Source organism: Glandiceps talaboti, chromosome 9 (assembly GCF_964340395.1).
Source record: "Glandiceps talaboti chromosome 9, keGlaTala1.1, whole genome shotgun sequence".
In the NCBI taxonomy this organism is placed as follows: domain Eukaryota; kingdom Metazoa; phylum Hemichordata; class Enteropneusta; family Spengelidae; genus Glandiceps; species Glandiceps talaboti.
Genome location: NC_135557.1, coordinates 3,931,796 through 3,956,584, shown reverse-complemented (window position 1 = coordinate 3,956,584; position 24,789 = coordinate 3,931,796). Strand labels below are relative to the sequence as shown.

The window sequence follows — 24,789 nt, the reverse complement described above, 5'->3', positions numbered from 1 at the left end:
CTTGGTCATAGAATTTATAGACAACTACTAGTACTACACTACATTAATTAACTTGGTCATAGAATTTATAGACACCTACTAGTACTAGACTACATTAATTAACTTGGTCATAGAATTTATAGACAACTACTAGTACTAGACTACATTAATTAACTTGGTCATAGAATTTATAGACAACTACTAGTACTAGACTACATTAATTAACTTGGTTATAGAATTTATAGACACCTACTAGTACTAGACTACATTAATTAACTTGGTCATAGAATTTATAGACACCTACTAGTACTAGACTACATTAATTAACTTGGTTATAGAATTTATAGACACCTACTAGTACTAGACTACATTAATTAACTTGGTCATAGAATTTATAGACACCTACTAGTACTAGACTACATTAATTAACTTGGTCATAGAATATATAGACAGCTCCTAGTACTAGACTACATTAGTAAACTTGGTCATAGAATTTATAGACAACTACTAGTACTAGACTACATTAATTAACTTGGTTATAGAATTTATAGACAACTACTAGTACTAGACTACATTAATTAACTTGGTCATAGAATTTATAGACATCTACTAGTACTAGACTACATTAATTAACTTGGTCATAGAATTTATAGACATCTACTAGTACTAGACTACATTAATTAACTTGGTCATAGAATTTATAGACACCTACTAGTACTAGACTACATTAATTAACTTGGTCATAGAATTTATAGACACCTACTAGTACTAGACTACATTAATTAACTTGGTCATAGAATTTATAGACATCTACTAGTACTAGACTACATTAATTAACTTGGTCATAGAATTTATAGACATCTACTAGTACTAGACTACATTAATTAACTTGGTCATAGAATTTATAGACACCTACTAGTACTAGACTACATTAATTAACTTGGTTATAGAATTTATAGACACCTACTAGTACTAGACTACATTAATTAACTTGGTTATAGAATTTATAGACACCTACTAGTACTAGACTACATTAATTAACTTGGTTATAGAATTTATAGACACCTACTAGTACTAGACTACATTAATTAACTTGGTTATAGAATTTATAGACACCTACTAGTACTAGACTACATTAACTAACTTGGTTATAGAATTTATAGACACCTACTAGTACTACACTACATTAATTAACTTGGTTATAGAATTTATAGACACCTACTAGTACTAGACTACATTAATTAACTTGGTCATAGAATTTATAGACAGCTCCTAGTACTAGACTACATTAATTAACTTGGTCATAGAATTTATAGACACCTACTAGTACTAGACTACATTAATTAACTTGGTCATAGAATTTATAGACACCTACTAGTACTAGACTACATTAATTAACTTGGTTATAGAATTTATAGACACCTACTAGTACTACACTACATTAATTAACTTGGTCATAGAATTTATAGACACCTACTAGTACTAGACTACATTAATTAACTTGTCATAGAATTTATAGACACCTACTAGTACTAGACTACATTAATTAACTTGGTCATAGAATTTATAGACACCTACTAGTACTAGACTACAGTAATTAACTTGGTCATAGAATTTATAGACACCTACTAGTACTAGACTACATTAATTAACTTGGTCATAGAATTTATAGACACCTACTAGTACTAGACTACATTAATTAACTTGGTTATAGAATTTATAGACACCTACTAGTACTAGACTACATTAATTAACTTGGTTATAGAATTTATAGACACCTACTAGTACTAGACTACATTAATTAACTTGGTTATAGAATTTATAGACACCTACTAGTACTAGACTACATTAATTAACTTGGTCATAGAATTTATAGACACCTACTAGTACTAGACTACATTAATTAACTTGGTTATAGAATTTATAGACACCTACTAGTACTAGACTACATTAATTAACTTGTCATAGAATTTATAGACACCTACTAGTACTAGACTACATTAATTAACTTGGTCATAGAATTTATAGACACCTACTAGTACTAGACTACAGTAATTAACTTGGTCATAGAATTTATAGACACCTACTAGTACTAGACTACATTAATTAACTTGGTCATAGAATTTATAGACACCTACTAGTACTAGACTACATTAATCAACTTGTCATAGAATTTATAGACACCTACTAGTACTAGACTACATTAATTAACTTGGTCATAGAATATATAGACAGCTCCTAGTACTAGACTACATTAGTAAACTTGGTCATAGAATTTATAGACAACTACTAGTACTAGACTACAGTAATTAACTTGGTTATAGAATTTATAGACACCTACTAGTACTAGACTACAGTAATTAACTTGGTCATAGAATTTATAGACACCTACTAGTACTAGACTACATTAATTAACTTGGTTATAGAATTTATAGACACCTACTAGTACTAGACTACATTAATTAACTTGGTCATAGAATTTATAGACACCTACTAGTACTAGACTACATTAATTAACTTGGTTATAGAATTTATAGACACCTACTAGTACTAGACTACATTAATTAACTTGGTCATAGAATTTATAGACACCTACTAGTACTAGACTACATTAATTAACTTGGTTATAGAATTTATAGACACCTACTAGTACTACACTACATTAATTAACTTGGTCATAGAATTTATAGACACCTACTAGTACTAGACTACATTAATTAACTTGGTCATAGAATTTATAGACACCTACTAGTACTAGACTACATTAATTAACTTGGTCATAGAATTTATAGACACCTACTAGTACTAGACTACATTAATTAACTTGGTCATAGAATTTATAGACACCTACTAGTACTAGACTACATTAATCAACTTGTCATAGAATTTATAGACACCTACTAGTACTAGACTACATTAATTAACTTGGTTATAGAATTTATAGACAACTACTAGTACTAGACTACATTAATTAACTTGGTCATAGAATTTATAGACACCTACTAGTACTAGACTACATTAATTAACTTGGTTATAGACTTTATAGACAGCTCCTAGTACTAGACTACATTAATTAACTTGGTCATAGAATTTATAGACACCTACTAGTACTAGACTACATTAATTAACTTGTCATAGAATTTATAGACACCTACTAGTACTAGACTACATTAATTAACTTGGTCATAGAATTTATAGACACCTACTAGTACTAGACTACATTAATTAACTTGTCATAGAATTTAAAGACACCTACTAGTACTAGACTACATTAATTAACTTGGTTATAGAATTTATAGACACCTACTAGTACTAGACTACATTAATTAACTTGGTCATAGAATTTATAGACACCTACTAGTACTAGACTACATTAATTAACTTGGTTATAGAATTTATAGACACCTACTAGTACTAGACTACATTAATTAACTTGGTCATAGAATTTATAGACACCTACTAGTACTAGACTACATTAATTAACTTGGTTATAGAATTTATAGACACCTACTAGTACTACACTACATTAATTAACTTGGTCATAGAATTTATAGACACCTACTAGTACTAGACTACATTAATTAACTTGGTCATAGAATTTATAGACACCTACTAGTACTAGACTACATTAATTAACTTGGTCATAGAATTTATAGACACCTACTAGTACTAGACTACATTAATTAACTTGGTCATAGAATTTATAGACACCTACTAGTACTAGACTACATTAATCAACTTGTCATAGAATTTATAGACACCTACTAGTACTAGACTACATTAATTAACTTGGTTATAGAATTTATAGACAACTACTAGTACTAGACTACATTAATTAACTTGGTCATAGAATTTATAGACACCTACTAGTACTAGACTACATTAATTAACTTGGTTATAGACTTTATAGACAGCTCCTAGTACTAGACTACATTAATTAACTTGGTCATAGAATTTATAGACACCTACTAGTACTAGACTACATTAATTAACTTGTCATAGAATTTATAGACACCTACTAGTACTAGACTACATTAATTAACTTGGTCATGGAATTTATAGACACCTACTAGTACTAGACTACATTAATTAACTTGTCATAGAATTTAAAGACACCTACTAGTACTAGACTACATTAATTAACTTGGTCATAGAATTTATAGACACCTACTAGTACTAGACTACATTAATTAACTTGTCATAGAATTTATAGACACCTACTAGTACTAGACTACATTAATTAACTTGGTCATAGAATTTATAGACACCTACTAGTACTAGACTACATTAATTAACTTGGTCATAGAATTTATAGACACCTACTAGTACTAGACTACATTAGTAAACTTGGTCATAGAATGTATAGACACCTACTAGTACTAGACTACATTAATTAACTTGTCATAGAATTTATAGACACCTACTAGTACTAGACTACATTAATTAACTTGGTCATAGAATATATAGACAGCTCCTAGTACTAGACTACATTAATTAACTTGGTCATAGAATTTATAGACATCTAGTACTAGACTACATTAATTAACTTGGTCATAGAATTTATAGACACCTGTACTAGTACTAGACTACATTAATCAACTTGGTCATAGAATTTATAGACACCTACTAGTACTAGACTACATTAGTAAACTTGGTCATAGAATTTATAGACACCTACTAGTACTAGACTACATTAATTAACTTGTCATAGAATTTATAGACACCTACTAGTACTAGACTACATTAATTAACTTGGTCATAGAATTTATAGACACCTACTAGTACTAGACTACATTAATTAACTTGGTCATAGAATTTATAGACATCTACTAGTACTAGACTACATTAATTAACTTGGTTATAGAATTTATAGACACCTACTAGTACTAGACTACATTAATTAACTTGGTCATAGAATTTATAGACACCTACTAGTACTAGACTACATTAATTAACTTGGTCATAGAATTTATAGACATCTACTAGTACTAGACTACATTAATTAACTTGGTTATAGAATTTATAGACACCTACTAGTACTAGACTACATTAATTAACTTGTCATAGAATTTATAGACAACTACTAGTACTAGACTACATTAATTAACTTGGTCATAGAATATATAGACAGCTCCTAGTACTAGACTACATTAGTAAACTTGGTCATAGAATTTATAGACAACTACTAGTACTAGACTACATTAATTAACTTGGTCATAGAATTTATAGACACCTACTAGTACTAGACTACATTAATTAACTTGGTCATAGAATTTATAGACATCTACTAGTACTAGACTACATTAATTAACTTGGTTATAGAATTTATAGACACCTACTAGTACTAGACTACATTAATTAACTTGGTCATAGAATTTATAGACAACTACTAGTACTAGACTACATTAATTAACTTGGTTATAGAATTTATAGACACCTACTAGTACTAGACTACATTAATTAACTTGGTCATAGAATTTATAGACAACTACTAGTACTACACTACATTAATTAACTTGGTCATAGAATTTATAGACACCTACTAGTACTAGACTACATTAATTAACTTGGTCATAGAATTTATAGACAACTACTAGTACTAGACTACATTAATTAACTTGGTTATAGAATTTATAGACACCTACTAGTACTAGACTACATTAATTAACTTGGTCATAGAATTTATAGACAACTACTAGTACTACACTACATTAATTAACTTGGTCATAGAATTTATAGACACCTACTAGTACTAGACTACATTAATTAACTTGGTCATAGAATATATAGACAGCTCCTAGTACTAGACTACATTAGTAAACTTGGTCATAGAATTTATAGACAACTACTAGTACTAGACTACAGTAATTAACTTGGTCATAGAATTTATAGACACCTACTAGTACTAGACTACATTAATTAACTTGGTCATAGAATTTATAGACACCTACTAGTACTAGACTACATTAATTAACTTGGTCATAGAATTTATAGACACCTACTAGTACTAGACTACATTAATTAACTTGGTTATAGAATTTATAGACACCTACTAGTACTACACTACATTAATTAACTTGGTCATAGAATTTATAGACACCTGTACTAGTACTAGACTACAGTAATTAACTTGGTTATAGAATTTATAGACACCTACTAGTACTAGACTACATTAATTAACTTGGTCATAGAATATATAGACAGCTACTAGTACTAGACTACATTAATTAACTTGGTCATAGAATTTATAGACACCTACTAGTACTAGACTACATTAATTAACTTGGTTATAGAATTTATAGACACCTACTAGTACTAGACTACATTAATTAACTTGGTTATAGAATTTATAGACACCTACTAGTACTAGACTACAGTAATTAACTTGGTCATAGAATTTATAGACACCTGTACTAGTACTAGACTACATTAATTAACTTGGTTATAGAATTTATAGACACCTACTAGTACTACACTACATTAATTAACTTGGTCATAGAATTTATAGACACCTACTAGTACTAGACTACATTAATTAACTTGGTCATAGAATTTATAGACACCTACTAGTACTAGACTACATTAATTAACTTGGTCATAGAATTTATAGACACCTACTAGTACTAGACTACATTAATTAACTTGGTTATAGAATTTATAGACACCTGTACTAGTACTAGACTACATTAATTAACTTGGTCATAGAATTTATAGACACCTACTAGTACTACACTACATTAATTAACTTGGTCATAGAATTTACAGACACCTACTAGTACTAGACTACATTAATTAACTTGGTTATAGAATTTATAGACACCTACTAGTACTAGACTACATTAATTAACTTGGTTATAGAATTTATAGACACCTACTAGTACTACACTACATTAATTAACTTGGTTATAGAATTTATAGACACCTACTAGTACTAGACTACATTAATTAACTTGGTTATAGAATTTATAGACACCTACTAGTACTAGACTACATTAATTAACTTGGTCATAGAATTTATAGACAGCTCCTAGTACTAGACTACATTAATTAACTTGGTCATAGAATTTATAGACACCTACTAGTACTAGACTACATTAATTAACTTGGTCATAGAATTTATAGACACCTACTAGTACTAGACTACATTAATTAACTTGGTTATAAAATTTATAGACACCTACTAGTACTAGACTACATTAATTAACTTGGTCATAGAATTTATAGACACCTACTAGTACTAGACTACATTAATTAACTTGGTTATAGAATTTATAGACACCTACTAGTACTAGACTACATTAATTAACTTGGTCATAGAATTTATAGACACCTACTAGTACTAGACTACATTAATTAACTTGGTCATAGAATTTATAGACATCTACTAGTACTAGACTACATTAATTAACTTGGTTATAGAATTTATAGACACCTACTAGTACTAGACTACATTAATTAACTTGGTCATAGAATTTATAGACACCTACTAGTACTAGACTACATTAATTAACTTGGTTATAGAATTTATAGACACCTACTAGTACTAGACTACATTAATTAACTTGGTCATAGAATTTATAGACACCTACTAGTACTAGACTACATTAATTAACTTGGTTATAGAATTTATAGACACCTACTAGTACTAGACTACATTAATTAACTTGGTCATAGAATTTATAGACAGCTCCTAGTACTAGACTACATTAATTAACTTGGTTATAGAATTTATAGACACCTACTAGTACTAGACTACATTAATTAACTTGGTCATAGAATTTATAGACACCTACTAGTACTAGACTACATTAATTAACTTGGTCATAGAATTTATAGACACCTACTAGTACTAGACTACATTAATTAACTTGGTTATAGAATTTATAGACACCTACTAGTACTAGACTACATTAATTAACTTGGTCATAGAATTTATAGACACATGTACTAGTACTAGACTACAGTAATTAACTTGGTCATAGAATTTATAGACACCTACTAGTACTAGACTACATTAATTAACTTGGTCATAGAATTTATAGACACCTACTAGTACTAGACTACATTAATTAACTTGGTCATAGAATTTATAGACACCTGTACTAGTACTAGACTACATTAATTAACTTGGTCATAGAATTTATAGACACCTACTAGTACTAGACTACATTAATTAACTTGGTCATAGAATTTATAGACACCTACTAGTACTAGACTACATTAATTAACTTGGTCATAGAATTTATAGACACCTACTAGTACTAGACTACATTAATTAACTTGGTCATAGAATTTATAGACATCTACTAGTACTAGACTACATTAATTAACTTGGTCATAGAATTTATAGACACCTACTAGTACTAGACTACATTAATTAACTTGGTCATAGAATTTATAGACATCTACTAGTACTAGACTACATTAATTAACTTGGTCATAGAATTTATAGACACCTGTACTAGTACTAGACTACATTAATTAACTTGGTCATAGAATTTATAGACACCTACTAGTACTAGACTACATTAATTAACTTGGTTATAGAATTTATAGACACCTACTAGTACTAGACTACATTAATTAACTTGGTCATAGAATTTATAGACACCTACTAGTACTAGACTACATTAATTAACTTGGTTATAGAATTTATAGACAGCTCCTAGTACTAGACTACATTAATTAACTTGGTTATAGAATTTATAGACACCTACTAGTACTAGACTACATTAATTAACTTGGTTATAGAATTTATAGACACCTACTAGTACTAGACTACATTAATTAACTTGGTCATAGAATTTATAGACACCTACTAGTACTAGACTACATTAATTAACTTGGTTATAGAATTTATAGACACCTACTAGTACTAGACTACATTAATTAACTTGGTCATAGAATTTATAGACACCTACTAGTACTAGACTACATTAATTAACTTGGTCATAGAATTTATAGACATCTACTAGTACTAGACTACATTAATTAACTTGGTTATAGAATTTATAGACACCTACTAGTACTAGACTACATTAATTAACTTGGTCATAGAATTTATAGACACCTACTAGTACTAGACTACATTAATTAACTTGGTCATAGAATTTATAGACAACTACTAGTACTACACTACATTAATTAACTTGGTCATAGAATTTATAGACACCTACTAGTACTAGACTACATTAATTAACTTGGTCATAGAATTTATAGACACCTACTAGTACTAGACTACATTAATTAACTTGGTCATAGAATTTATAGACATCTACTAGTACTAGACTACATTAATTAACTTGGTCATAGAATTTATAGACACCTGTACTAGTACTAGACTACATTAATTAACTTGGTCATAGAATTTATAGACACCTACTAGTACTAGACTACATTAATTAACTTGGTTATAGAATTTATAGACACCTACTAGTACTAGACTACATTAATTAACTTGGTCATAGAATTTATAGACACCTACTAGTACTAGACTACATTAATTAACTTGGTTATAGAATTTATAGACAGCTCCTAGTACTAGACTACATTAATTAACTTGGTTATAGAATTTATAGACACCTACTAGTACTAGACTACATTAATTAACTTGGTTATAGAATTTATAGACACCTACTAGTACTAGACTACATTAATTAACTTGGTCATAGAATTTATAGACACCTACTAGTACTAGACTACATTAATTAACTTGGTTATAGAATTTATAGACACCTACTAGTACTAGACTACATTAATTAACTTGGTCATAGAATTTATAGACACCTACTAGTACTAGACTACATTAATTAACTTGGTCATAGAATTTATAGACATCTACTAGTACTAGACTACATTAATTAACTTGGTTATAGAATTTATAGACACCTACTAGTACTAGACTACATTAATTAACTTGGTCATAGAATTTATAGACACCTACTAGTACTAGACTACATTAATTAACTTGGTCATAGAATTTATAGACAACTACTAGTACTACACTACATTAATTAACTTGGTCATAGAATTTATAGACACCTACTAGTACTAGACTACATTAATTAACTTGGTCATAGAATTTATAGACACCTACTAGTACTAGACTACATTAATTAACTTGGTCATAGAATTTATAGACATCTACTAGTACTAGACTACATTAATTAACTTGGTTATAGAATTTATAGACACCTACTAGTACTAGACTACATTAATTAACTTGGTCATAGAATTTATAGACACCTACTAGTACTAGACTACATTAATTAACTTGGTTATAGAATTTATAGACACCTACTAGTACTAGACTACATTAATTAACTTGGTCATAGAATTAAAGCTGCACTCGCTGTAACAAGAGATTAACATTGTCTCCATCACAATCAGCAAAACATTAACTGAAAATTGATAAAATACCAATAATCAGACATTGTGCATGTCAATTTGAGGTCAATTTGAGGTCAATGAGAGGTTAATTGAGGTCAATTACATCCAGAAGTAGTACAGTAACAGGTTGAAAACATGGTCATATTGAGGGTGCTAATTTTTAGGTGCGGACCCAAAAACCAATTTGATTGGATTTACTGTACCATGATATGTGTACAGCTACACCATGTACTTTTACTCACAGGTGATTTAATACTGTTCAGAGTGTACAATATTATGAGTATGTTATTGTACTGATATCTAACAATACAGGTGATTTAATACTGTTCAGAGTGTACAATATTATCAAGTATGTTATTGTACTGATATCTAACAAAACAGGTGATTTAATACTGTTCAGAGTGTACAATATTATGAGTAAGTTGTTGTACTGATATCTAACAATACAGGTGATTTAATACTGTTCAGAGTGTACAATATTTTGAGTATGTTATTGTACTGATATCTATCAATACAGGTGATTTAATACTGTTCAGAGTGTACCATATTATGAGTAAGTTGTTGTACTGATATCTAACAATACAGGTGATTTAATACTGTTCAGAGTGTACAATATTATGAGTAAGTTGTTGTACTGATATCTAACAATACAGGTGATTTAATACTGTTCAGAGTGTACAATATTATGAGTAAGTTATTGTACTGATATCTAACAATACAGGTGATTTAATACTGTTCAGAGTGTACCATATTATGAGTAAGTTGTTGTACTGATATCTAACAATACAGGTGATTTAATACTGTTCAGAGTGTACAATATTATGAGTAAGTTGTTGTACTGATATCTAACAATACAGGTGATTTAATACTGTTCAGAGTGTACAATATTATCAAGTATGTTATTGTACTGGTATCTAACAATACAGGTGATTTAATACTGTTCAGAGTGTACAATATTATCAAGTATGTTATTGTACTGATATCTAACAAAACAGGTGATCAAAGATATACATTCCGCTTGCAGCTAGTCACTGCTTTAACTAGGTTAGGAACATAAAAACAATATCTTGTAATCAGAACTTTCCTAAGTTATAAATCATCACACACCACAAATAACTATCAATTTCCTGAAAGCCCTTGACCTATTCATTGCCGTATTAATATCAACAATAAATGGATATTTTGGTTTCCTGTCACATGACCAGCTCATATGTGAAAATACCCAGTTATTGTTTATACTATCACAAAGAAATACCCAGTTATTGTTTATACTATCACAAAGAAATACCCAGTTATTGTTTATACTATCACAAAGAAATACCCAGTTATTGTTTATACTCACAAAGAAATACCCAGTTATTGTTTATACTATCACAAAGAAATACCCAGTTATTGTTTATACTATCACAAAGAAATACCCAGTTATTGTTTATACTATCACAAAGAAATACCCAGTTATTGTTTATAGTACTATCACAAAGAAATACCCAGTTATTGTTTATACTATCACAAAGAAATACCCAGTTATTGTTTATACTATCACAAAGAAATACCCAGTTATTGTTTATACTATCACAAAGAAATACCCAGTTATTGTTTATACTATCACAAAGAAATACCCAGTTATTGTTTATAGTACTATCACAAAGAAATACCCAGTTATTGTTTATACTATCACAAAGAAATACCCAGTTATTGTTTATACTATCACAAAGAAATACCCAGTTATTGTTTATACTATCACAAAGAAATACCTAGTTATTGTTTATACTATCACAAAGAAATACCCAGTTATTGTTTATACTATCACAAAGAAATACCCAGTTATTGTTTATAGTACTATCACAAAGAAATACCCAGTTATTGTTTATACTATCACAAAGAAATACCCAGTTATTGTTTATACTATCACAAAGAAATACCCAGTTATTGTTTATAGTACTATCACAAAGAAATACCCAGTTATTGTTTATACTATCACAAAGAAATACCCAGTTATTGTTTATACTATCACAAAGAAATACCCAGTTATTGTTTATACTATCACAAAGAAATACCCAGTTATTGTTTATAGTACTATCACAAAGAAATACCCAGTTATTGTTTATACTATCACAAAGAAATACCCAGTTATTGTTTATACTATCACAAAGAAATACCCAGTTATTGTTTATACTATCACAAAGAAATACCCAGTTATTGTTTATACTATCACAAAGAAATACCCAGTTATTGTTTATAGTACTATCACAAAGAAATACCCAGTTATTGTTTATACTATCACAAAGAAATACCCAGTTATTGTTTATACTATCACAAAGCAAAGGTTAAGAACTCTCAGGAAATGTTAACTTTTTGAAGTGTGTGGTGATTTATAGAAAGCTAAAATTTAAATTATAGTATAACTTTTGATAAAATACTATAATAGAAAAGTCCAGTCAGACTTATTTATGTCTTTAGTACACTTGTATTGATTACTGCTATCAACGTAAAGGAAAAGTCCAGTCAGAATTATTTCTACCTTTAGTACACTTGTATTGATTACTGCTATCAACGTAAAGTAAAAGTCCAGTCAGACTTATTTCTACCTTTAGTACACTTGTATTGATTACTGCTATCAACGTAAAGGAAAAGTCCAGTCAGAATTATTTCTACCTTTAGTACACTTGTATTGATTACTGCTATCAACGTAAAGTAAAAGTCCAGTCAGAATTATTTCTGACTTTAGTACACTTGTATTGATTACTGCTATCAACATAAAGTAAAAGTCCAGTCAGACTTATTTCTACCTTTAGTACACTTGTATTGATTACTGCTATCAACGTAAAGGAAAAGTCCAGTCAGAATTATTTCTGACTTTACTACACTTGTATTGATTACTGCTATCAACGTAAAGGAAAAGTCCAGTCAGAATTATTTCTGACTTTACTACACTTGTATTGATTACTGCTATCAACGTAAAGGAAAAGTCCAGTCAGAATTATTTCTGACTTTACTACACTTGTATTGATTACTGCTATCAACGTAAAGGAAAAGTCCAGTCAGAATTATTTCTGACTTTACTACACTTGTATTGATTACTGCTATCAACCTAAAGTAAAAGTCCAGTCAGAATTATTTCTGACTTTACTACACTTGTATTGATTACTGCTATCAACGTAAAGGAAAAGTCCAGTCAGACTTATTTCTGACTTTACTACACTTGTATTGATTAGTGCTATCAACGTAAAGGAAAAGTCCAGTCAGACTTATTTCTGACTTTACTACACTTGTATTGATTAGTGCTATAGGAAAAGTCAGTAGACATGTTTCTGCCTTACTGATTACTGACTATCATTCAAAATGATATATAATTTGGGTGATTAAAAAGCACCTTGATTATAACTTATTGAACTTTGAAATCATGTAGCCATTAGTCTTTCTGAACATGACTTGTTGACAACAAAATAACTTTGGAAAATCTCTACTTGTCTTACAACTAGAGCAAGTAACTTTAGCTGTACTTTCTAACATAAAACCTGTATCAAAATTAACATTATTGTAGCAGGATATGAAACTGACAAGACTTGTTGGATGTTGATAGTGTTTTCTAAAATGTCATTATTGTTAAATGTCAATACATCATTTTATTCAAATTCTTGTATTATTATTCAAATATATATATTTTTACTTTTATTTGTGAGTTGTGACTATTTGATTGATGTAAGTTGTTCAATGAATTAATAAACTCACTTAAAATACACCTCAGTATAAAGACACCGACAGATAATTTTTAGCTTGATATATTTATTTGTTGTTAGGGTGGTATATTTATTTATGTTTTCCGTAGTGTTTCTCACCAAAACTTTCATCTTAAACCCAAACTGGACTCAGTATGGGAAAGCACTATGGAAAATTTTACATTAAATGATATTATGAATGTCAATGTGTACATTATAAGGTGATTTTTGTAGAATGCAATGATAGAACCACACAGACACAGTCAAACCGTACAGTCACATTCCATTCTCATACACCTCTATCCTTGGAATGACAATGTACAGTCACATTCCATTCTCATACACCTCTATCCTTGGAATAACAACGTACAGTCACATTCCATTCTCATACACCTCTATCCTTGGAATGACAACGTACAGTCACATTCCATTCTCATACACCACTATCCTTGGAATAACAACGTACAGTCACATTCCATTCTCATACACCACTATCCTTGGAATGACAACGTACAGTCACATTCCATTCTCATACACCACTATCCTTGGAATAACAACATACAGTCACATTCCATTCTCATACACCTCTATCCTTGGAATGACAATGTACAGTCACATTCCATTCTCATACACCACTATCCTTGGAATGACAATGTACAGTCACATTCCATTCTCATACACCTCTATCCTTGGAATGACAACATACAGTCACATTCCATTCTCATAAACCTCTATCCTTGGAATAACAACGTACAGTCACATTCCATTCTCATAAACCACTATCCTTGGAATGACAATGTACAGTCACATTCCATTCTCATACACCTCTATCCTTGGAATGACAACGTACAGTCACATTCCATTCTCATACACCTCTATCCTTGGAATAACAACGTACAGTCACATTCCATTCTCATACACCACTATCCTTGGAATGACAATGTACAGTCACATTCCATTCTCATACACCTCTATCCTTGGAATGACAATGTACAGTCACATTCCATTCTCATACACCTCTATCCTTGGAATGACAATGTACAGTCACATTCCATTCTCATACACCTCTATCCTCGGAATAACAATGTACAGTCACATTCCATTCTCATACACCTCTATCCTTGGAATGACAATGTACAGTCACATTCCATTCTCATACACCTCTATCCTCGGAATGACAATGTACAGTCACATTCCATTCTCATACACCTCTATCCTCGGAATGACAATGTACAGTCACATTCCATTCTCATACACCACTATCCTTGGAATGACAATGTACAGTCACATTCCATTCTCATACACCTCTATCCTCGGAATGACAACATACAGTCACATTCCATTCTCATACACCTCTATCCTTGGAATAACAACGTACAGTCACATTCCATTCTCATAAACCTCTATCCTTGGAATAACAACGTACAGTCACATTCCATTCTCATAAACCTCTATCCTTGGAATGACAACGTACAGTCACATTCCATTCTCATACACCACTATCCTTGGAATAACAATGTACAGTCACATTCCATTCTCATACACCTCTATCCTTGGAATGACAACATACAGTCACATTCCATTCTCATACACCTCTATCCTTGGAATAACAACGTACAGTCACATTCCATTCTCATACACCTCTATCCTTGGAATAACAATGTACAGTTACATTCCATTCTCATACACCTCTATCCTTGGAATAACAACGTACAGTCACATTCCATTCTCATACACCTCTATCCTTGGAATAACAACGTACAGTCACATTCCATTCTCATACACCTCTATCCTTGGAATAACAATGTACAGTCACATTCCATTCTCATACACCTCTATCCTTGGAATGACAACATACAGTCACATTCCATTCTCATACACCTCTATCCTTGGAATGACAACGTACACTCACATTCCATTCTCATACACCTCTATCCTTGGAATAACAACGTACAGTCACATTCCATTCTCATAAACCTCTATCCTTGGAATGACAACATACAGTTCCATTCCATTCTCATACACCTCTATCCTTGGAATAACAACGTACAGTCACATTCCATTCTCATAAACCTCTATCCTTGGAATGACAACATACAGTTCCATTCCATTCTCATACACCTCTATCCTTGGAATGACAACGTACAGTCACATTCCATTCTCATACACCTCTATCCTTGGAATAACAACGTACAGTCACATTCCATTCTCATACACCTCTATCCTTGGAATAACAACATACAGTCACATTCCATTCTCATACACCTCTATCCTTGGAATGACAATGTACAGTCACATTCCATTCTCATACACCTCTATCCTTGGAATAACAACGTACAGTCACATTCCATTCTCATACACCTCTATCCTTGGAATAACAACATACAGTCACATTCCATTCTCATACACCTCTATCCTTGGAATGACAACGTACAGTTCCATTCCATTGTCATACACCACTATCCTTGGAATAACAACGTACAGTCACATTCCATTCTCATACACCTCTATCCTTGGAATAACAACGTACAGTCACATTCCATTCTCATACACCTCTATCCTTGGAATAACAACGTACAGTCCCATTCCATTCTCATACACCTCTATCCTTGGAATGACAACGTACAGTCACATTCCATTCTCATACACCTCTATCCTTGGAATAACAACGTACAGTCACATTCCATTCTCATACACCTCTATCCTTGGAATAACAACGTACAGTCACATTCCATTCTCATACACTTCTATCCTTGGAATAACAACATACAGTCACATTCCATTCTCATAAACCTCTATCCTTGGAATGACAACATACAGTCACATTCCATTCTCATACACCTCTATCCTTGGAATGACAACGTTCAGTCACATTCCATTCTCATACACCTCTATCCTTGGAATAACAACGTACAGTCACATTCTATTCTCATACACCTCTATCCTTGGAATGACAATGTACAGTCACATTCCATTCTCATACACCTCTATCCTTGGAATGACAACATACAGTCACATTCCATTCTCATACACCTCTATCCTTGGAATAACAACGTACAGTCACATTCCATTCTCATACACCTCTATCCTTGGAATGACAATGTACAGTCACATTCCATTCTCATACACCTCTATCCTTGGAATGACAACATACAGTCACATTCCATTCTCATAAACCTCTATCCTTGGAATAACAACGTACAGTCACATTCCATTCTCATACACCTCTATCCTTGGAATAACAACGTACAGTCACATTCCATTCTCATAAACCTCTATCCTTGGAATAACAACGTACAGTCACATTCCATTCTCATACACCTCTATCCTTGGAATAACAACATACAGTCACATTCCATTCTCATACACCTCTATCCTTGGAATGACAACGTACAGTTCCATTCCATTGTCATACACCTCTATCCTTGGAATAACAATGTACAGTCACATTCCATTCTCATACACCTCTATCCTTGGAATAACAACATACAGTTCCATTCCATTGTCATACACCTCTATCCTTGGAATAACAACGTACAGTCACATTCCATTCTCATAAACCTCTATCCTTGGAATAACAACGTACAGTCACATTCCATTCTCATACACCTCTATCCTTGGAATGACAACGTACAGTTCCATTCCATTGTCATACACCTCTATCCTTGGAATAACAATGTACAGTCACATTCCATTCTCATACACCTCTATCCTTGGAATAACAACATACAGTTCCATTCCATTGTCATACACCTCTATCCTTGGAATAACAACGTACAGTCACATTCCATTCTCATACACCTCTATCCTTGGAATAACAACGTACAGTCCCATTCCATTCTCATACACCTCTATCCTTGGAATGACAACGTACAGTCACATTCCATTCTCATACACCTCTATCCTTGGAATAACAACGTACAGTCACATTCCATTCTCATACACCTCTATCCTTGGAATAACAACGTACAGTCACATTCCATTCTCATACACTTCTATCCTTGGAATAACAACATACAGTCACATTCCATTCTCATAAACCTCTATCCTTGGAATGACAACATACAGTCACATTCCATTCTCATACACCTCTATCCTTGGAATGACAACGTTCAGTCACATTCCATTCTCATACACCTCTATCCTTGGAATAACAACGTACAGTCACATTCTATTCTCATACACCTCTATCCTTGGAATGACAATGTACAGTCACATTCCATTCTCATACACCTCTATCCTTGGAATGACAACATACAGTCACATTCCATTCTCATACACCTCTATCCTTGGAATAACAACGTACAGTCACATTCCATTCTCATACACCTCTATCCTTGGAATGACAATGTACAGTCACATTCCATTCTCATACACCTCTATCCTTGGAATGACAACATACAGTCACATTCCATTCTCATAAACCTCTATCCTTGGAATAACAACGTACAGTCACATTCCATTCTCATACACCTCTATCCTTGGAATAACAACGTACAGTCACATTCCATTCTCATAAACCTCTATCCTTGGAATAACAACGTACAGTCACATTCCATTCTCATACACCTCTATCCTTGGAATAACAACATACAGTCACATTCCATTCTCATACACCTCTATCCTTGGAATGACAACGTACAGTTCCATTCCATTGTCATACACCTCTATCCTTGGAATAACAATGTACAGTCACATTCCATTCTCATACACCTCTATCCTTGGAATAACAACATACAGTTCCATTCCATTGTCATACACCTCTATCCTTGGAATAACAACGTACAGTCACATTCCATTCTCATAAACCTCTATCCTTGGAATAACAACGTACAGTCACATTCCATTCTCATACACCTCTATCCTTGGAATGACAACGTACAGTTCCATTCCATTGTCATACACCTCTATCCTTGGAATAACAATGTACAGTCACATTCCATTCTCATACACCTCTATCCTTGGAATAACAACATACAGTTCCATTCCATTGTCATACACCTCTATCCTTGGAATAACAACGTACAGTCACATTCCATTCTCATAAACCTCTATCCTTGGAATAACAACGTACAGTCACATTCCATTCTCATACACCTCTATCCTTGGAATAACAACATACAGTCACATTCCATTCTCATACACCTCTATCCTTGGAATGACAACGTACAGTTCCATTCCATTGTCATACACCACTATCCTTGGAATAACAATGTACAGTCACATTCCATTCTCATACACCTCTATCCTTGGAATAACAACATACAGTTCCATTCCATTGTCATACACCTCTATCCTTGGAATGACAAAGTACAGTCACATTCCATTCTCATACACTTCTATCCTTGGAATGACAACGTACAGTCACATTCCATTCTCATACACCTCTATCCTTGGAATAACAACATACAGTCACATTCCATTCTCATACACCTTTATCCTTGGAATGACAACGTAGTCACATTCCATTCTCATATACCTCTATCCTTGGAATGACAACGTACAGTCACATTCCATTCTCATACACCTCTATCCTTGGAATAACAATGTACAGTCACATTCCATTCTCATACACCTCTATCCTTGGAATAACAACATACAGTTCCATTCCATTGTCATACACCTCTATCCTTGGAATAACAACGTACAGTCACATTCCATTCTCATAAACCTCTATCCTTGGAATAACAACGTACAGTCACATTCCATTCTCATACACCTCTATCCTTGGAATAACAACATACAGTCACATTCCATTCTCATACACCTCTATCCTTGGAATGACAACGTACAGTTCCATTCCATTGTCATACACCACTATCCTTGGAATAACAATGTACAGTCACATTCCATTCTCATACACCTCTATCCTTGGAATAACAACATACAGTTCCATTCCATTGTCATACACCTCTATCCTTGGAATGACAAAGTACAGTCACATTCCATTCTCATACACTTCTATCCTTGGAATGACAACGTACAGTCACATTCCATTCTCATACACCTCTATCCTTGGAATAACAACATACAGTCACATTCCATTCTCATACACCTTTATCCTTGGAATGACAACGTACAGTCACATTCCATTCTCATATACCTCTATCCTTGGAATGACAACGTACAGTCACATTCCATTCTCATACACCTCTATCCTTGGAATAACAACGTACAGTCACATTCCATTCTCATATAAACCTCTATCCTTGGAATGACAACATACAGTCACATTCCATTCTCATACACCTCTATCCTTGGAATGACAATGTACAGTCACATTCCATTCTCATACACCTCTATCCTTGGAATGACAACATACAGTCACATTCCATTCTCATACACCTCTATCCTTGGAATGACAATGTACAGTCACATTCCATTCTCATATAAACCTCTATCCTTGGAATGACAACATACAGTCACATTCCATTCTCATACACCTCTATCCTTGGAATGACAATGTACAGTCACATTCCATTCTCATACACCTCTATCCTTGGAATAACAACATACAGTCACATTCCATTCTCATACACCTCTATCCTTGGAATGACAACATACAGTCACATTCCATTCTCATACACCTCTATCCTTGGAATAACAACGTACAGTCACATTCCATTCTCATATAAACCTCTATCCTTGGAATGACAACATACAGTCACATTCCATTCTCATACTCCTCTATCCTTGGAATGACAATGTACAGTCACATTCCATTCTCATATAAACCTCTATCCTTGGAATGACAACGTACAGTCACATTCCATTCTCATACACCTCTATCCTTGGAATAACAATGTACAGTCACATTCCATTCTCATACACCTCTATCCTTGGAATGACAACATACAGTCACATTCCATTCTCATACACCTCTATCCTTGGAATAACAACGTACAGTCACATTCCATTCTCATATACCTCTATCCTTGGAATAACAACGTACAGTCACATTCCATTCTCATACACCTCTATCCTTGGAATAACAACGTACAGTCACATTCCATTCTCATACACCTCTATCCTTGGAATGTCAACGTACAGTGACATTCCATTCATACACCTCTATCCTCGGAATGACAACATACAGTCAGTTCTTATTTTGTCATTGTATTCAATAGAAACTGTAGCTTAAATGTATGAATGACATGTTATATTGACTAGTTTTTGTAAGTTAGATGTGATCATTATAAACAATAGTATTACTATAGAACCATGGGGTAAAAACCACCCCTCCCCCATTCCCCTATTGTATACATACCCGGTATGTTCCACCTTTTGTAGTGTGTTTTCTAGCACTTTGGTCTAAAATGGGTTTCTTTTTCTCTAGGTGGGCAGTCTAAAATAGGGTCAACTCTATTGTTTTTATTTTGTTTTGTCTAAAGTGTGGTCCTATTGGTCACATGACTGTTAGATAGCCTGTATAGTACCACCTTAGTGAAATGGGAGTTTAAACAAAATGTGATCGTCTAAAATGGGGTATTGCTTTTTGCTTAAAATGGGTCTAAAATGGGTTGGCAGTATTGGCCTGGGTTGGCAGTATTGGCCACACACCCCTAACAGATCGGGTCACTGATACCCCACTCCCTCCCACTCCCATCCTGGCATATAATAGAGGTGTTACATTGACACCCACATAGTCAGTAGACAGGCACCTTACACATAATTACTGAGTTGTTAAAACTATCTGTTTTACATTGACACCCACATAGTCAGTAGACAGGCACCTTACACATAATTACTGAGTTGTTAAAACTATCTGTTTTACATTGACACCCACATAGTCAGTAGACAGGCACCTTACACATAATTACTGAGTTGTTAAAACTATCTGTTTTACATTCACACCCACATAGTCAGTAGACAGGCACCTTACACATAATTACTGAGTTGTTAAAACTATCTGTTTTACATTGACACCCACATAGTCAGTAGACAGGCACCTTATACATAATTACTGAGTTGTTAAAACTATCTGTTTTACATTGACACCCACATAGTCAGTAGACAGACACCTTACACATAATTACTGAGTTGTTAAAACTATCTGTTTTACATTGACACCCACATAGTCAGTAGACAGGCACCTTATACATAATTACTGAGTTGTTAGAACTATCTGTTTTACATTGACACCCACATAGTCAGTAGACAGGCACCTTACACATAATTACTGAGTTGTTAAAACTATCTGTTTTACATTGACACCCACATAGTCAGTAGACAGACACCTTACACATAATTACTGAGTTGTTAAAACTATCTGTTTTACATTGACACCCACATAGTCAGTAGACAGACACCTTACACATAATTACTGAGTTGTTAAAACTATCTGTTTTACATTGACACCCACATAGTCAGTAGACAGGCACCTTACACATAATTACTGAGTTGTTAAAACTATCTGTTTTACATTGACACCCACATAGTCAGTAGACAGGCACCTTACACATAATTACTGAGTTGTTAAAACTATCTGTTTTACATTGACACCCACATAGTCAGTAGACAGACACCTTACACATAATTACTGAGTTGTTAAAACTATCTGTTTTACATTGACACCCACATAGTCAGTAGACAGGCACCTTACACATAATTACTGAGTTGTTAAAACTATCTGTTTTACATTGACACCCACATAGTCAGTAGACAGGCACCTTACACGTGATTACCTGAGTTGTTAAAACTATCTGTTTTACATTGACACCCACATAGTCAGTAGACAGACACCTTACACATAATTACTGAGTTGTTAAAACTATCTGTTTTACAGTTGTGTACTTCTCTTTTATATGTTTAATTTACAAACAGACCAATAAATGTGTAACAAAATTCAAACCAGGAAGCACGTGAAATTCCTGTGGTTTATCACTTCTACATGTACAAAGTACATTTATAATACATTTAAAAACTGACTGGGGTAATGCTAGGGGTTCCCCCTTTTGGCTACCATCAACTTTGACCTCACTGTTTCACTTCTAGTAATCTTGTACTATAGCCAATGTACCAGGCTATTTTTTTCATTTCCATCCTCATCATGGTTACCAAAGCAATACAGAATTCGAAGGAAAAAGCACAAACATTTTATCAAAAAATATTATGTTACTATTTTGTGGGGGAGGGGGGGGGGTAATTTTAAAAGACATTTTACAGCTTGAATGTTTTATTAACCTGACAAAACTTATACATGATATAGTTATTAATTTTGATGGTAAGAAGAAAAATAAGGGTGTTCACCTTAGTCACACTGGTGTAAAATTTCACTATATTTCAAGACAGTGTCAATTTTTTTCAATGTTGAATTGGTTGATATATGAACAAATGTTGGAAACCTGATTCTGAGTGGTTAAAGTCACCGTTTGGACTAACAAATTAAAGACAAGATCTTAATTTTTTTCACCAGACGGTGGCACAATTCATGTTTGTACTTTTCCCTTTCCCATCAAATTTTCAAGTTGATAATTTATGAATACCTCCATGTATAATAACCTATTTTTCAAAATGGTATTGGACGTTGGTGCCAATGGGGCTAGCTACAAGTTCACAGCAAATATCACATGATTACATTTTACTTCCTGTTTGAGAGAGGTATTCAGATACATGTAGCAGTGTAATCCTAAATGTGTCACTCGACAGATCTTCCAAACAGATATTCACATTGAGAGGGGCATTGCTATGTTCTTATTCTGTGACTCTCTCACTTCGTATTAATTTAAAGAAATCAGATTGCATGTATTTTGTAATATTGTCACAAAATGGCGTCTCAACACGTACCCGGAACTAGTACCATACATAGAACTGTCGTCCGTCCATATATCGCATCCGTTTATGTAACCTTAAAACGACCAATATTAATTTCGTCGAGCGATAAGGTTACATATTTTGTTGACGAGTCTATCAAAAATAGATTATTTCTACTTTCGTCAACGTGACTTAAATTGTCAGTTATGCATTTGACAAGAACAGATCGTGATTTTTTGATGACGTACGTACCTGTGGTGGTGTGTTGATAATGTCGACATTTCCTCATAGCATTGATGTCAGTGACTTCCCCGTCTTCCACACTATTCGGACTTGAATGAAGTCCTTGTGAGTGGCTCGCTGGCATTTTGTCGATTTGTAGTAAAACTGTAAAAAACACAGATTTCCGACAACTGTCAAGGCAGAAACGTTGCGCAAATATACTGTCGTTGTTGAAATGTTATTCTGCACAGACGAGACTTTGGGGTGTAAATAACTCGAGTTCGTGGAACTCATTTGCATAACAATTGTCAATACCTCATGAATACGTAGGGAAATCCCCTAGTTTGCACCGTACGATTCCATTCATACAGACTTACATTTTTGAGTGTATTACGTTATATATGCAAATTTGGGAGAAACCCATAGCTATATTACATATTTTTGTGACTTTACAATTGATATTTTGGGAAATATAGCTTATACCGATGTAGCTTACCTTACGTTATTGTTTACTTAGTGCCCAGACAGATATCGTATCACCTCGACTACAATTGGCACTAGAGGGCGGTATTCCTATCTACGGTGTATCACTATCAGATTATTTTGGTCATAGAAATTGGCAATTAAACGTAACTTTTAGCTTTGCTTTCACTTTTACGAAATATCGGGCATTTCTTTATTGTTGTGTCGTTTTGATGTGGCTGAGTTGGGGACGATGCCGTGTTAT

General features: G+C 32.9%; 1 protein-coding gene across 3 annotated transcripts in view; it reads right to left on the bottom strand.

The window, feature by feature from the left end:
* LOC144440057 (uncharacterized) overlaps positions 1-24,283 on the bottom strand; it is a 57,787-nt gene extending 33,504 nt beyond the window's left edge. For all 3 annotated transcript variants that reach the window (XR_013481157.1, XM_078129298.1, XM_078129299.1), the window contains exon 1: positions 24,093-24,283. Coding sequence is in view for 2 of the 3 variants with exons in the window: in XM_078129298.1 (XP_077985424.1) it covers positions 24,093-24,207 (115 nt within the window). In the remaining variant the exon portion in view is untranslated. The remainder of the gene's footprint in view (positions 1-24,092) is intronic.
* Between the last annotated feature and the right edge of the window lie 506 nt (positions 24,284-24,789).